Source organism: Lactuca serriola, chromosome 5, assembly GCF_051521515.1.
Source record: "Lactuca serriola cultivar US96UC23 chromosome 5, Lser_US96UC23_V15, whole genome shotgun sequence".
NCBI lineage: Eukaryota > Viridiplantae > Streptophyta > Magnoliopsida > Asterales > Asteraceae > Lactuca > Lactuca serriola.
In genome coordinates this window covers 56,108,384-56,123,544 of record NC_136412.1, presented here as the reverse complement: position 1 = coordinate 56,123,544, position 15,161 = coordinate 56,108,384, and the positions used below count along the sequence as shown (strand labels likewise).

The 15,161-nt window shown below is 39.0% G+C and overlaps 1 protein-coding gene and 1 pseudogene across 1 annotated transcript; one reads left to right on the top strand and one right to left on the bottom strand.

The window, feature by feature from the left end:
- Positions 1–1,134: 1,134 nt before the first annotated feature.
- On the top strand, positions 1,135–6,343 carry TGH (SWAP (Suppressor-of-White-APricot)/surp domain-containing protein). Its single transcript, XM_079000324.1, has 15 exons — positions 1,135–1,429; positions 1,778–1,868; positions 1,969–2,063; positions 2,238–2,341; positions 2,444–2,505; positions 2,592–2,666; positions 2,795–2,949; positions 3,045–3,120; positions 3,204–3,290; positions 3,405–3,624; positions 3,726–4,218; positions 4,293–4,577; positions 5,032–5,160; positions 5,238–5,441; positions 5,517–6,343. Exons 1-15 carry the CDS (start codon positions 1,295–1,297, stop codon positions 6,144–6,146), a joined length of 2,841 nt encoding a protein of 946 aa, XP_078856450.1. The 5' UTR covers positions 1,135–1,294; the 3' UTR covers positions 6,147–6,343.
- A 173-nt stretch (positions 6,344–6,516) lies between these two features.
- LOC145050012 (putative calcium-binding protein CML15 pseudogene) lies at positions 6,517–7,519 on the bottom strand (annotated as a pseudogene).
- Positions 7,520–15,161: the final 7,642 nt, after the last annotated feature.

Genomic DNA, 15,161 nt, shown 5'->3' with positions numbered 1-15,161 from the left:
TTCGCCACGACTCATCGGAAAAAATCGAAGCAATGGAGGCTGTGTTCTAGGATGTTGAGAGAGAGAGAGAGAGCTTTTTATATTAAATAATAATTCTTTCTTTTTTTAAATAAGACAAAACTTCACTGATGGTCCCTGTGGTAGTGAAATGACGAAAATGCTCTTTAGTTAATGTATAAAAGATGACGAAGTTACTAATAAGGACCAAACATCAAAAGTTTTGAAACCACAGAGACCTTCTGTGAGGTTTTTTTTTATCTTATGAACTAAACTTCAGATTTAGGGATACCATACAGACCATTTATGAAGCTTACTTTAACAATGAATACAACTTCTTTCACCGACTCATGAATGCTACACAAACCTAAACATAAATTTGTCATATGTTAGTTTATAAATATTTCATGACCCATGGTACGAGACCAAACAACTCTCCATAAAGGATTTGCTTAGATAAATAGCAACATTTGCAACAAAAATAGTGGGAACTCAAATATCGAACAAAAGCAAATCGTCACAACTCACGAAACAATATAAAGATGATCGCATCTTGGCATATTTGATTGATGATGTTTTAACTAACAAAGACTTAACAATCACTTTGAAAAGAAGAGGGACTGTTTAGTAAATCACTCTAAAGTACAAGGTGTGTTATTGGGAACATCAATATTAGCATTTAACTAACAAGAGTACCAAAGGGCTTCTAGCCCAGCGGTATCAGGTGGTGCCTTCCCTCTTTGAGGTCGATGGTTCAAGTCCCGTCGTGGACATAGGTGGAATTAGGTGGTATTAGTTTAGGAGTAGATTAGATTTTCCGTTTAAAAAAAAAAAAAAAACTAACAAGAGTAAATTACTAAAATTGTTCCTATGGTTTGGTCAAAATTGCAAATTTGGTCCCTAACTTTCTTTTTTAGCATTCAGATCGTCCCTGTGGTTTGATTTTTGTGCAAAAAAAAAAGTTAAGGACCAAACATGTAATTTTGACAAAACCATAGAGACGATTTCAGTAATTTACTCAACTAACAAAGACTTAACAGTCACGGTGAATAGAAGAGGGATTGTTCAGTAAATCACTCTAAGCACAAGGGCTATTTTGTAATACCTTTTTGTCAAATGCAACATCGTCTCTTTACTCAAACCTCAATAGGGAAATTAGGAACGGAAGTGATCCCTAAACCCCCATTGATGCCCTGTGATACATCCGAGTTGAAGAAAGGGCAATTCCGATAGCGAGAAAGGGCTCTAGAGTTATCTCAATATCATACTAGAAGTAATATATATACACAACTGAAGAATGGCGAGTGACGAAGAGGATTTCGTGTTCTTCGGAACACCAATCGAGCGGGAAGAAGATATAACCAGCCGTAAGAAAAAATCGATTGCAGAAGCTTCTGGTCAGCTGCGGACCCTTGCTCCTTGGAAACAAGAGGTGTGGTTCGATTTTCATCCACGTTTCTATACACATATTTTTTCATTTAGCCGAAGTTCGTTTAGGCTCTGTTAATTGGTTATAGATAATCGGTTTGCATTGATTCAGGGTCAATTTACGTTTTTGCAGCGATTTTAGGGTTTTCTAATTTTGAGTTTTTGGGTTTTTGAATTCGTTCTGGTGCTGCTGATTTTTTAGACATTTGGTTTTAACAAGTATTTCGTGGTTTATCGTTTGTTGCCAGATATGAATCACAACTAAAATAACCTATTAATGCCATAACATGTTCTAAGCAAGCTTGGTGTTGTATTCCATTGAAAATGAACTATGATATGATGTGGCTTTCAGGTAAGAGATGAAGAAGGGAGAAGAAGGTTTCATGGGGCATTTAGTGGAGGATTTTCTGCTGGCTACTTCAATACCGTGGGCTCCAAAGAGGGTAAATACTGACGTGCTCTTAAACAACGAACTTCTTTTGTATACAGTTTAAGGTTTTCCTGGAGGTGGTTCTTATTTTTCTCTATGAAACAAATCTGCAGGATGGACTCCACAAACATTTACATCATCAAGGAAGAACAGAGCTGAAATAAAGCAACAAGATCTTTCAAACTTTTTGGATGACGATGAGAAAGCTGTATGTGTGATTCTCTTTTACTAATATATTCAAAGAGTGATCCATTTTCCTTGACATTTTATGTAATTCTATTTAAAGAACCTACTGGTATACATCTTGCATTCTGTGATGATAGTGTGAGTTGCCATCATTTTTAATCTGTTAATGACCATGCTTTGTGTTTTTATAATGTAGGAACTGGAAGGCAATTCTTTGGGGACATCAATGCAGTTTGACACCTTTGGATTTACTGCAGCAGAAGTGGCTAGGAAGCAGGTTGAGAAAGAACAAAATGAGAGGTACAATCTACTTTTCTTCTGTAATTTATTTTTGTTCAATTTCTATCATCTCTCATACCCTTTATGACATCTAATTTTAAATGCCTTCTTAATGTATTACAGGCCATCAGCTATTCCTGGACCTGCTCCTGATGAAATAGTTGTTCCAGCCACAGATCCTATCGGTTTGTTTTCATTTAATATAAAATTTTCATTTCATTTTGAATAGCATCTCACTATATCTTTCTATCTTCATGCTGTTAATGACTAGGTGTCAGATTGATGCTGAAAATGGGATGGCGTCGTGGTCACTCAATAAAGAGTTCAAAAACCAGTTCACTTTATGGTATGCTCTTCAAGTGTCACTAACATGTCAAATCAATCCAACATAAACTGCATTTGTCATAATCTAATAAAAGCATGCAGTCACAAGAAACTTTTAAAAGAGCCTTGAATGATCATCTCTAATTGCAGATGCTCGCAGAGAAGCTAGAAAAGCCTTTCTTGCTCTTTCTGAAGATGCAAAAGCACCTGTTGCGGGTCCCACTCAAGCTGAAGCTGAGGATGACATGGCATCTGCTGCAGAATTCTCTACTGATGGTGTTAGTCAGCTCCACAAAAGTACTCCAGTGCGTATATATATATATCCTTGTTTTCATCATGTTCCATGCATCACATGGATTTTAAAAGTGGTGACTGGTGTCTCATACTTTTTTTTTTCCAGGTTTATGTGCTAAATCCAAAGCAGGATATGCATGGTCTAGGCTACGATCCATTTAAAGGTGCTCCAGAATTCAGGGGTATGTATGTAATTTCCAGAAACTCGCCAACTAAATCGACATTCAACAACTAATTCACTCACCAATTTGTGTTATACCTTCAGAAAACAAAAGGTTGCATTTACCTGGGAATAAGGAATCAGGCCACAAAAGGCAGCCACCAAAGAAAGATGGCCTTTTCTCTTTCAAAAGTATGTTCTCCAAATCTTTGCATGCTCACTCAGTGTCAATGATATTCGTTCCCTCTTTCTTATTGGCATAATTTATGTCTTTAACTTGATAACTTGTTGGCTTGATTTCACTAGCAAGAAATGTTGCCCCTGGTTTTGGCATTGGAGCCCTTGAAGAGCTTGATGCAGAAGATGAGGATGTGTATGCATCGGGTTATGATTTTGAAGCTTTTGTTGAAGAAATCGAGGAACCTACAAAGTTAGCCATAGAGGATAAAAAGAAAACCACTGTAAAACAACATGGTATTCTCCCTGGTTTTAAATCCGCAACCAATTCTGACTACCAGTTAGAAAGGTAACATCTTTTTTCATTAAACATCATCTTTACACATCAAAACATGTTCTATACGTTGAGTTATTAACATTCTAAACACCTTTTTTTGTTACTGTTTTCAGATTTGATCCTCCAGTAGTCCCAAAAGATTTTGTCCCACGTCATAAGTTCCCTGCTACATCTGAAGTCAACCATAAAATGACGGAATTACCCCCGAAAGATGTCCCTCCACCTGAGGATAACAATTTAAAGATTTTAATCGAGGGAGTTGCGACTTTAGTAGCTCGTTGTGGTCCATTATTCGAGGAACTTTCCCGAGAGAAAAACCAGTCAAACCCACTGTTTGACTTTCTTAATGGTGGAAATGGGCATGATTACTATAAAAGGAAACTATGGGAGGCGAAACAGAAACATGGTGACAAAATCAAACCGCTTTTGAAAGAAAAAGCAACTCCAAATACACAGAAAATGACAGCAGAAAGCCGTGGAAACATTTTAGGAGAAAAGCCTCTGGTGAGAAGTGTAGCAAAAGACGTTCCTGCCCCTGTCAGTGTCACTGAAACTGTCAATCTTCAGTTCCATCTATCAGATACATTCACCGAACCTTCATCATTTGTGAGTCAGTCTCTAATTCCTCAACAAAAATGAACTAGTGTTTCACTTTGGTATTAATTTTTTTTGGATTTTAGGTGGAGCCCACAGAGATTACAAAACCATTCCAGCATGACCCTGCAAAGCAAGACCGATTTGAGCAGTACATGAAGGAAAAATATCACGGAGGCTTACGCACAAAAGATGCTGGAGGATCGAGTAAAATGTCGGAATCTGCTCGTGCTCGTGAAAGATTGGAATTTGAGGCTGCTGCAGAAGCAATAACACAAGGAAAATGGGGAAAAGAAAGTCAACCTTCCGGTCAACAGATTTTGGATGTGCCAGGTGGCAGAGGGCTGCAGTTCACTTCTGGTGGATCCGAGGCACGTTTTATAATTGAGTAAATTACACGAATGGTCCCTATGGTTTGGTGTAATTTGCACGTTTGGTCCCTAATTTATATTTTTAACTCGGAATGTCCCTACAATTTGTTTTTGTTGCGCGCTTGGTCCCTATCTTACCTAAAAAGACTATTTTGCCCTTGATTTTTTAATTTATATAAATAAAGGGGGGTAGGTAAGGTAAGGTAAGGTAAGGTGATGTTGGGGGTGTGTTTATTTAAATAAATTAAAAAATCAAGGGTAAAATAGTCTTTTTAGGTAAAATAGGGACCAAACGTGCAACAAAAACAAACAGTAGGGACCTTCCAAGTTAAAAAATAAGTTAGGGACCAAACGTGTAAATTACCCCAAACCATAGGGACCATTCGTGTAATTTACTCTTTATAATTTGTATAACACCTATATATTATATAACATTTGACTTTTTAATTCTCAGAAAATGGAAGTTAGTCGAGGTGAAGAGACAATAGAGAAGAGTATGTTCCCGAAACGTGAAGAGTTTCAATGGCGACCTGCATCTATTTTATGCAAGCGCTTTGATTTAATCGATCCTTACATGGGAAAGGTATTGTTTTACTTTTTTTTTTTTTTTTTTGAATTCTACTTTCAATGAAAATTTATTTAATTTTATTGTGTTTGCAGCCACCACCCCCTCCAAGATCAAGAAGCAAGTTGGATTCTCTCATATTCATGCCAGATTATGTTAAGGCTGCAACAGAAGTGGAAAAGACATTCTCAAACAACAAGTTGAAGTTATCTGTTTCCCAATTGGATGAAAAAGGCGAGACAAGTGTTGAAGATGTTGTTGAGGTTGAAAATGTTGAGAGACCAGTCGACCTGTATAAGGTAATTTCATTTCATTTCTCTTCTCTTCTCCCATTAATCAAAGCATGATGATACATGATGTGGGTTGTCTGACAGGCTATATTCTCTGATGATTCGGATGATGAAGAGGGAAGTTCAAACATTATTATTAACCAACCACAATCAGAAGATCCAACAAAGAAAATAGAAGCTGCAAATACGACTTTAAGTCGTTTAGTGGCTGGTGACTTTCTGGAATCTTTAGGGAAAGAGCTCGGGCTCGAGGTCCCCCCTGAGAACCATGTCAATGTCAAACCCCCCCAACCTACTCAAAAGTCAACTCCACAGAAACAAGAACCCATCAATTCCGATTCCCATAAAGACATACAAGAGAACAGCTCTAAAAACAATGCCTCAGAACTTAATCATGAAAAAAGAGACACCAAGGTTGAAAGGAAGGGAAGTTCTTCAGAGGACGATAGGAAACGGAAACGATCTAGACGACATCGGAATCGGAATAGGAGTAGTTCGGATGGGAATGCAAGTGAGTCCTCTGATGATTACCGGGATCGGGATCGACACAGTTCGAGACGGAAAGAGAGAAAGAAGGAATCTTCTCGCGATCGAAGTAGTAGTCATGGGAGACATCGAAAGCATAGAAGCCGGGATTCGTCTAGCAAATCCCGACGTTATGAAGATAAAGATTATGGAGATGGGAAGAGAGAGAAGAGGAAATCGAGAGACTGAAGAAGAATATACAAGTTTTGGATTTTTTTATTTACATAGAAAATGTAATGTCATTGTAATCTTCAACAAGGATTTTTGGTGTCGAAATGAATTTCAAGGCTACAGTTGTTTTAGTTGTATTATGATGTGTAGTTTCTGTTTTTGGTTTTATCAATCCATTGATGGTTGATTATGGTAAGTCCTTTTTGATTCTTGTACTTTAGCTGCACTTTTGATCAACCAAAGAAACCAAGTGTATCATCATTGAGTATTGGTATGTAGTATTTACTTAGAAACAAGACAATGCTTGTTTTAGACACAAATGAGGGTTATTACACCCGAAGCACATGAGAAGTAGAAAAATGGTTATAAAAGTTCAGCTTTGGTCCAATTGAATATATGCAATGCCCCAAAGAGCGATTAGTCTTATCACAACATCCTAATCAACTTAAAATTTATTATTAGTTCACTTCAGGGTTCAAAATATTATTTACAAGCGATGTGGGAGTCTCCCCCACTTAAATACTTCTTGATAACCTACTGCGCATTCCACCTATCTCAACCCAAAGGGGAGAGGGCAACACATGATCCCTTTCGTCTCAAGTCAAAAGTAAATGATAAAAATGGTGTAATATTTGGCTCAATGAAGAAGAACCTCTCTTATGAGACATGAACTCCAAAAATATCAGCTGCAGATTTTGCCATTATACTTGAAAATTCTTTAAAATTAATGACACCATCGCCATCAACATCAGCTTCTTCGATCATCGCGGTGAGTTCACGATACGTCAATGGCTGACCCATCTTTGCCATTGATTTGGCAAGCTGCGCGGGCGTGATGAATCCATGTCCATCTCGATCAAACGAATGAAAAGCCTCAATGAGTTGTTTTTGATTGAGAAGAATTTCTTCGGTCTTCACATCAATGGACATGGCGCTCACCAGTTCTTCAAATTCGACAGCACCATTCCCATTGGAATCCATATTATTGAAGAGTACATAGATCTGGTCACCGGAAATTTTCAGACCTAGAGAACGGAGGAGAGCCGCCAGTTCTAGGTATGTGAGCGAACCGTCGGAATCCATGTCGAATCGGGTGAAAATTTCACGTAGCTGGTTGAGCTGTTCGATCGCAAACACTCTCGCCATGTGGTGGTGGCTTGATTTCGTATGAATTAATGGTGAGGGTGTTTAAATTTTTTGGCTGATTTCTTAAATGGTGGCGGCGGAGGACGGTGATGGTGGATGGTGGCAATGGAATTCGACGGATGAGGGTGGTTGAATAGAAGAAGCTGGAGGCCTGCAACTATAAATTGGAACCATCAATGGTTGATAGCCAGGCCTCTTGTTGGCATGCAAATAAATAATGGAAGCTGAACGGGAACCACAAAGCGAAATGAGTTTCTCATATATAGGGGGAAGAGAATTTTCATATTTGGTCCATCTTCTAATAAACGTTGCAAATCTAGTCCCTTTACATGGAATTAGGTTATGCAAGTCCCAACAACCAAATGCCTATGTTTGGGCAAAAACCTCTCACTCTTCAAAATTTTTATCTCAAAATCTAAATGTGGAAGGGTAGCCCTGCAAGTTTTCATCCCCAGAATATTTCTTTGTAAAGAATAAAAGATGAAAAGAAAGTTTGTTATTGTAAGTTTGTAAATATTTTTTTTGTTGATAATACAAGTATATACTGTAACACTCGGTTCCATATATAAATTTCATATCTTTAATCTATGAGTTTTTGGGTGTCCACGACGTGGTGAAAGGATCACCACAGCGTGGGAGCATTGCATGAAATGCGTGTTGCACTTGGCCGCCATGATCTGGACATTTATTGCACACGACGTGGTGGTGACAACAATGTAAACCCTAGATTTCTGGGTTTTGTGCACTATTTAAGGGAAATGGTGGCTAGGGTTCCTTCCACCTTCAGCCTCCATCACCTCCAAAGTGCCTTTGACAAAACCCTAGCCTCCTTGTAAGTTTTAAGCTCATATTTGGTGTTTTTGTGACCTTGGAATGAAGAAGGAGTATCTAGTGATTAAATCAAGCAAGCAAGACACCTCCATCCTTTTGTGCACCTTCTGGACTATTTTTAAGCCCTCAAGTCCCTATTGTGATGAATTCTTTCTTTTAGATCTAGCTTTCTTAACATTTTTTGGTCCATATATGAAGTTTGAATGATGAGATAAGATAATTTTGCTACTGTGTGGCTCACCAAAGTCCCTTTGTAACATCCGGAAATGAGGTATAGTTCTCTGACCTTAATCTTTTATGTATTTGTTAAGACTAGTCCTTATTGAGAAAGGATGGCAATTGAGTACGCGGGGCGTACTATAACGACCCAATTTTCACGTCCAAAAATTTCATTTTTATAAATTACTTTAATTAAAACATTCGAAGGAAAACATTGTCAAATCATAACATCTCATAAAACTGTGTATAATGTCTAAAAATCCAAATCATAAAAGAGTGATAATATTAGAGTACAACCCAAGGAAAACTCATAATGTGGAATCTGGGGTGTGTGTATGATGTGCAACTACCGCACCGGCTCCTTTCCCTTCGCTGAAGAGGTACCTGAAACAAAACTGAAAACTATAAGCACGAAGCTTAATGAGTTCCCTCATCGTACCACATACCATGAAATGCATATACTATCAGGCATATCTGGGTGCCCGACCTACCCCTTCGGCCCTGTCGACCGGATAATGCCTAGCATATCTGGGTGCTGGCCTCCCCTTCGGTCCTGTCGACCGGATACTGCCTAGCATATCTGGGTGTTGGCCTTCCCTTCGGTCCTGTCGACCGGTAACTGGGGACTATTTCACCCCTACTACTACCACATAATATCATATCACATATATCATAAACTGGCTAGCATGGTTGGGTGCTAAACTACCCCTGCGGTCCTATCGACCGATAGTCGGGGACTATTTCATCCCCTACTACTGTCACATAATATCGTAATATGCTAGCACACATAAAACATAACAGGTAGCAGCAAGCCTAGATGAATATCACAAAGACCATCATCTCACATACATCTCCTATTAGTGGGCCAACATTGTGGCCGTAGACCCACCGCTACTGGAAGGTAACTCACCTCATAAGGATGACTGTTGGAAAACTGCTCGACAACTGTCTAACTGCTGCTCCGGTAACCCTTCGACTATAATCCCACAAAACACACAGTTAGAACCTGATATCTATTTTTTTAGGGTAAAATGACTAGTTTACCCCTAACCAAGTCCAAGTCAAAGTCAACTTCCAGTTGACCTGACTCGCCGAGTTGGGCCGCCAACTCGTCGAGTCCCTAACTCCTTACCCGCCTTATCCACGCCTCTACTCGTCGAATTTAGCAACGACTCGACGAGTTCCCCTTCTATATGAACATCGAATGGACCTTCATCCGACTCGCCGAGTTGTATGAACAACTCGTCGAGTTCATCTTCAACTGTAAGGAGATTGCCTTGGACTCGCCGAGTCCGTTCTTGCACTCGTCGAGTCCAATGAACTCCAGATCTAAGTCTAAGTCTAATACGTTGGGTCACTCCCTTGGACCCCCTAAAAACCCTTTTAGTGCTCAACTGGGTTCCTTCAAACCTTAACAGAAAATGGGAGTTTTGCCTCGGACTCGCCGAGTCCCAAGAACGACTCGTTGAGTCGGGCATGTCCAAGTCTCATATCTCGATTTCCAGCATACAACTCTTGACCAAAAGGTAGATCTAAGCTCCTTCAATCGTTCAAACTTTACATGCATGCATGGGACTTTGAGCTCAAAAGGTCATAAAATAAGCTCTTATGATGCATGGGATCTTAGATGGGTGCAAAAGCAACCCCTAACTGCCTTGTGACTCCCTTACTGGCATGATTCTGAAGTCTCAACCCCCAACCATGCTTGCAATCATGGTTGGTCACCAAAAATGGCTTATAAAAGCCCTAAATCTCCCTAAAAAGGGATCTAACAATTGAAAGAGCAAGGTTACAACTTTATACCTCCAATGAACTGTGGAAGATGCACAAACTCGGGTTCCCTTGGTCTTCACTTGTTTCATCAAGCCTTTCCCTTCCTCCTTATGGTCACAACTAGCAAGATCCACCAAAAATGCCTTAGTTCTTCTCAAAAACGGCTAGGGTTTGCTTAAGGGGAGTTATGGAAGCATTGGGGACGAAAGTGTAACAACCCGAAGTTGTTCATCGTCGAAAACCTATTCTACCCGTATAACTCGCCGTATATCGAAACGTTCCGATGTCGTTTTTGGGTTTAGTTAATTAAACTTATATGTTTAATTGATGCTAATGAGTGTCCAAACCTCTTAGGAACTCATGAATTTAGCTCAAAATGTTTAATTCACAAATTTAGAGATGTACTCGCCGGGTTACGGTAACTCAATCGGGTGCGACCAAAAGCCCCGCTTAATGCCGGTATCGGGTAGAATTCCACCATGTCCAAGTTTTGCGACCTATATAAACGTGTTTAACCTTTCATTTGAAGCTTTTTCTCTCTCTCACTACTCTCTCTCTAACCTCTCTCCTAAATCCAAGTTTAAGGGTCCAAAACTCAATTTTAAGGCCTCAAATCCCTAAGGTACCTTCCTAACCTTAATGTATAGCATATTTGGCTTCCAAATTCGGGATTTAATCATGAAATAAGGCCTTGAATGTGAGTTTATGGCCTTGGTAGAGGCTTAGGCCGTAAACACATAGTTAAGGGGTTTTTAAGCCCTAAAACCCTTCCAAACCACAACTAGACTTTAGATATGGCTTAATGACTTCATGGAATGGACTTAGAACATTTTAAACATGGATTTTGAAGGACTTGAAGGAGTTTACGGCCAAGGCACATGCTTGGGCCGTAAACTCATAAATATGGGGTTTTTGTGACCTTAAACCCTTCCAAAACACTAATAAGGGTTAGATATGAATTTTAGAATAATTGGTTTTAGCCTTGGGACACTTGAAACATATTATTTGAGGGATAATTGAGAGTTTACGGCCAAGGCTTGTGCTTGGGCCGTAAACCCTTCATTTTGGGGTATAAACTCCTTTTAAGGTGTTAGAAAGCCACTTTAACACCCCTAAAGCCTTAGAATAATTTTTAGAAGTGCATACAAAAAGTTTTTGGCCTTAAAACATAATGAATAACCCTTTAGGAGAGTTTACGGCCATGAGGGGGGTCTCATAGGCCGTAAACTCCAAAAACATCCCAAAAGTTCCACAAAAATTCATGAAAGGTCTTGGAATAATTTTAGCAATCACATATGATTTTTTTGGAACCAATAACACAATTTTTCATGAGTATATAGGAGTTTACGGCCATGAGTCCTATGCTAGGCCGTAAACTCCCATAAATATGTCCATTTGGTGTTTAAAATTCATTCCAAGCCCTTAAACCAAACCTAGAAATTTTCCCCTAAGTGTTTCAAGCCAATTTGCACCATAAATCACCCCACCATGAGTTTACGGCCGTAAACTCATGGGGAGGGGGTCATTAGGGCCGTAAACTCCATAAAGAGTTTACTCTTGAAGTCCCAATTCAATATCCTAGCTATATGTGTCCCCAAACGCCACCCGGGTCCCTCCAAACACTTGTAATGGGGTGTTTCCGCGACTAAAAGTGTTTGTCCCTAACAATCAAATAATCTAAGTCCTAATTAGATACAAATATGTATCTTTGCATTATACTTAGGAACCTCGTGCGTTTGCAAGCCCCGAACCAACGTTTAGCATCCTAAATCGTCACATTTCTCGTCCAGTGAGTTCATACCCCTACGCTTTTTCCGTGTTTTTCAATGTTTTCAGAGGGGGGGGGGGGGGAATACAAGCAAACTATAACTTTTTTCAAAACATAACATTGATTTGTTTCAAATAATATCTGGCAAATTTATAAACGCTTTTACTCCTTATGTATTATGCTGAGCATAAGGGATGATCTATCAACTACAACTAAATGGATTTTAGTTAAGAAAATAACCAAACTAATCAAATTATTATGGGAATAATTTGGGGGTTCTTTAGTTTTCATTTTATCATGTACTGATATGTGTATAAAGTTATAAGATAAACTATGTCTGATTCAGTTTATCTCTGTATCATTTGAATGTATTGCCAGATAGTTTCATTGTATGTATCTATATTCACTGTATCATAATCTTTTGTATGTTTGATATCGTATGAGAACCCTGTGAATAATTTAGTACTAATTTGTGAGTTAGTCACTACCCTTTATGGATGATCAGTAAATCCTTCCCGGAAGTGTAACCAGAGTCTCCTGGAGGGAGAGCGAGGAATTTGTGAATAGATCTATTCGGGACTGACAATCCCACACCTTAACTGCTAGCTACAGTTAGGCGGGCACGCCTAGGGTGACAAATTCTGGATATCGTCCGACGTCTGACAAGCGTCAAGGAGGTCTCGTTGTCGTATCAGCATGGTTATCCGACTCACAATATGTATTAATATAAGTTTATTCACGGTTTTGGTTTTAGAGATATATATCTAGTACGGGATGGTAATCCCATGGTTTTTAGTCTATAAGTTTTATATCTATTGCAGGATGTTATTCCTATGGTTAGAATCTATATCTAGTTCGGGATAGTGATCCCATGGTTTTATCAAAATATCTTATATCTAGTTCGGGATAGTGATCCCATGGTTTTATCAAAACATCTTATATCTAGTTCGGGATAGTAATCCTATGGTTTTATCAAATTATCTTGTATCTAGTTCGGGATGGTAGTCCCATGGTTTTCAATCTATATTTTCAAGTATATCAAACTATCTTGTATCTAGTCCGGGACGATAGTCCCATGGTATTAAATCTATATGTAGTACGGGATGTTAATCCCAAGGCTTTCAAACTATTTTTCCATCTACAGTTCACGTATATTAAAGTATTTTATATCTAATTCGGGATAGTAATCCCAAGACTCTCAATATATAGTTTTGTGTATTAAACTATACTATGTGATATTAAATCGGTCTTGTAATTAGGAAAATATGGGATTTCCTGGGGTAACGTATAACGCGTAATTGAACTGTAATGAAGGATAACTAAACTGTTTTACATAAGAAAATATGGGATTTTCTTGGATAACAAACCTTTTCGGAAAACTAAAGGAAACTGGTACATTTTTCAACAAATAAACATCTTATGAACTCACCAGCTTTATGCTGATTTTCAAACCACGTGTATTCTCAGGTCCACGTTAGACAGGTACCCGACGATATCTTTTGGAGAAGACGGAGTGCTCAGAAGACTCGTCTCAAATTTTGTTCATATGATATATGTATAACACTTGTACAATTTACTTTTGAAACAAATGTAAACTTTTAAATATATGTAATGTAATGGTTGTTTACTGTGATTACTATGTACATTGGATTTGATACTCAACGTGGAGTCAACCCCGGAAATGTTTCTGCCTTTGGTTTTCGGGGTGTGACAGAAAGGGAGGCTGAATAAGTGGTTTAAATAAGGTGCAAACCCTCATCTAGGGTTTTGTCCGGATAGCGCCTACTCGCCGAGTCTGGACGCGGACTCGTCAAGTAGGTCATTAAACTTCTGTGTCCAATACGTTCTGAATCGACGAGATGGGGTCCAACTCGTCGAGTCTAAGGTCAAAATGCAAGATACTAGAATAAAATACATACCAGGAACCAAGTGCTACACGTACGCATGTGTACACACATCGTACTCATGCACTTTGCATGATCGCAAAGGTCACTTAGTACGTTGGGCGTACCAGAGGGTACGTTGGGCGTACTAAGCTCAGAGTAAAATCCTAATGCCCTTTTGTGCCCTTATTTAAGGAACATGATGACCTTATTTCCAGCCATAATTTCCAGTCTCCAACCTCCCTCAAACCCTAATTTCGTATTCCTAGCTTGTGTAAGTGTTTGTGGCTCATTTGAGTGTTCTTGTGAAGCTTTTGGTGAATAAAAAGCCTTGAAGAAAAAGGAGTATCTCCTATCCTTTTAAGTGTATTTGGTTGTCTAGATTCATAAAAATGGGAGCTTGATCGTCTAAACCTATCCATACATGAGTTATGTGTACTTTTGTGTTAAGTAGGTTAGAGTTTGTGAGTTTGGGACTTGTTCAGCCATGCTAAGGCTTAAAGTCCACGACTTTATGAAGTAATAGGCCTTATTCAGCTCAGATTTGTAGTTGTAGCATTTGTCTTAACGGATTAAGACCAAGTGAAGTGAGGAGTGGAAGTCTAGGGAGTACGCCATGAATACTCCTAGCTACATGCAATATAGCACTGAGATCCCCCAATGCATGCATGGTTGGTTGTACGCCCAACGTAGAGGGCTGTGTGCCCAACATACTCACTGGGTGTTGACTTTCGTTGACTTTTGAGCTTTTGGTCAATTTGTGGACCTTTGGCCAAGGAGAGGAAAAATGGTTTTTTCACCTTCCTAAGATTTTGTAAAGAGCTCGGTCTAGCATTTTGAGGTTATTAGTATTAATTACTAGTTAGAATTGAATGTAACATAAATAGGCGGAGTCTAGACCGACTGTTCGAGTGCGAGATTGATTGCTTTCCAACGAGAGGTGAGTCTTCTCACTATACTTACATGTGTGGTAACTTTTGTCTGATCGGAGGGTTTTATTCATGTTATGGACCGGAGGGTCTTAATTGTATTATTGACCAGAGGGTATTATCTTTTTATGTGTTATTATGCATTCTGTCTTTGTGACTTATGTTGTTATATTATTCTGTGTATCTGTTGAGCTATGACCGGAGGGTCCATACCTAGACGTGAGACCGGAGGGTCTTCACTGAGATATATGACCAGAGGTTCCTTATCGAGGTTTAGCCATGAGAGGCTAATTATTTGTGTATGTGGTGTTTTGGGGAACTCACTAAGCTTTGTGCTTACAATGTTGATTAAATATGTTTCAGGTACACCTCAGGATCGCGAGAAGACACCGACATGATTGCACACACTAGCTTGATGATTAGGGTTTATGTGGATTCTGGGATACTTGACTTTGTTTCATGATATTTTTCGTATTCAACCGTT

Excerpts from the sequence above, each read along its gene's own strand:
- TGH (XM_079000324.1), top strand. The coding sequence starts at position 1,295 with ATGGCGAGTGACGAAGAGGATTTCGTGTTCTTCGGAACACCAATCGAG. Across the intron at positions 1,430-1,777 it reads TTGCTCCTTGGAAACAAGAG|GTAAGAGATGAAGAAGGGAG; the intron begins GTGTGGTTCGAT and ends TGTGGCTTTCAG. Across the intron at positions 2,342-2,443 it reads GAGAAAGAACAAAATGAGAG|GCCATCAGCTATTCCTGGAC; the intron begins GTACAATCTACT and ends AATGTATTACAG.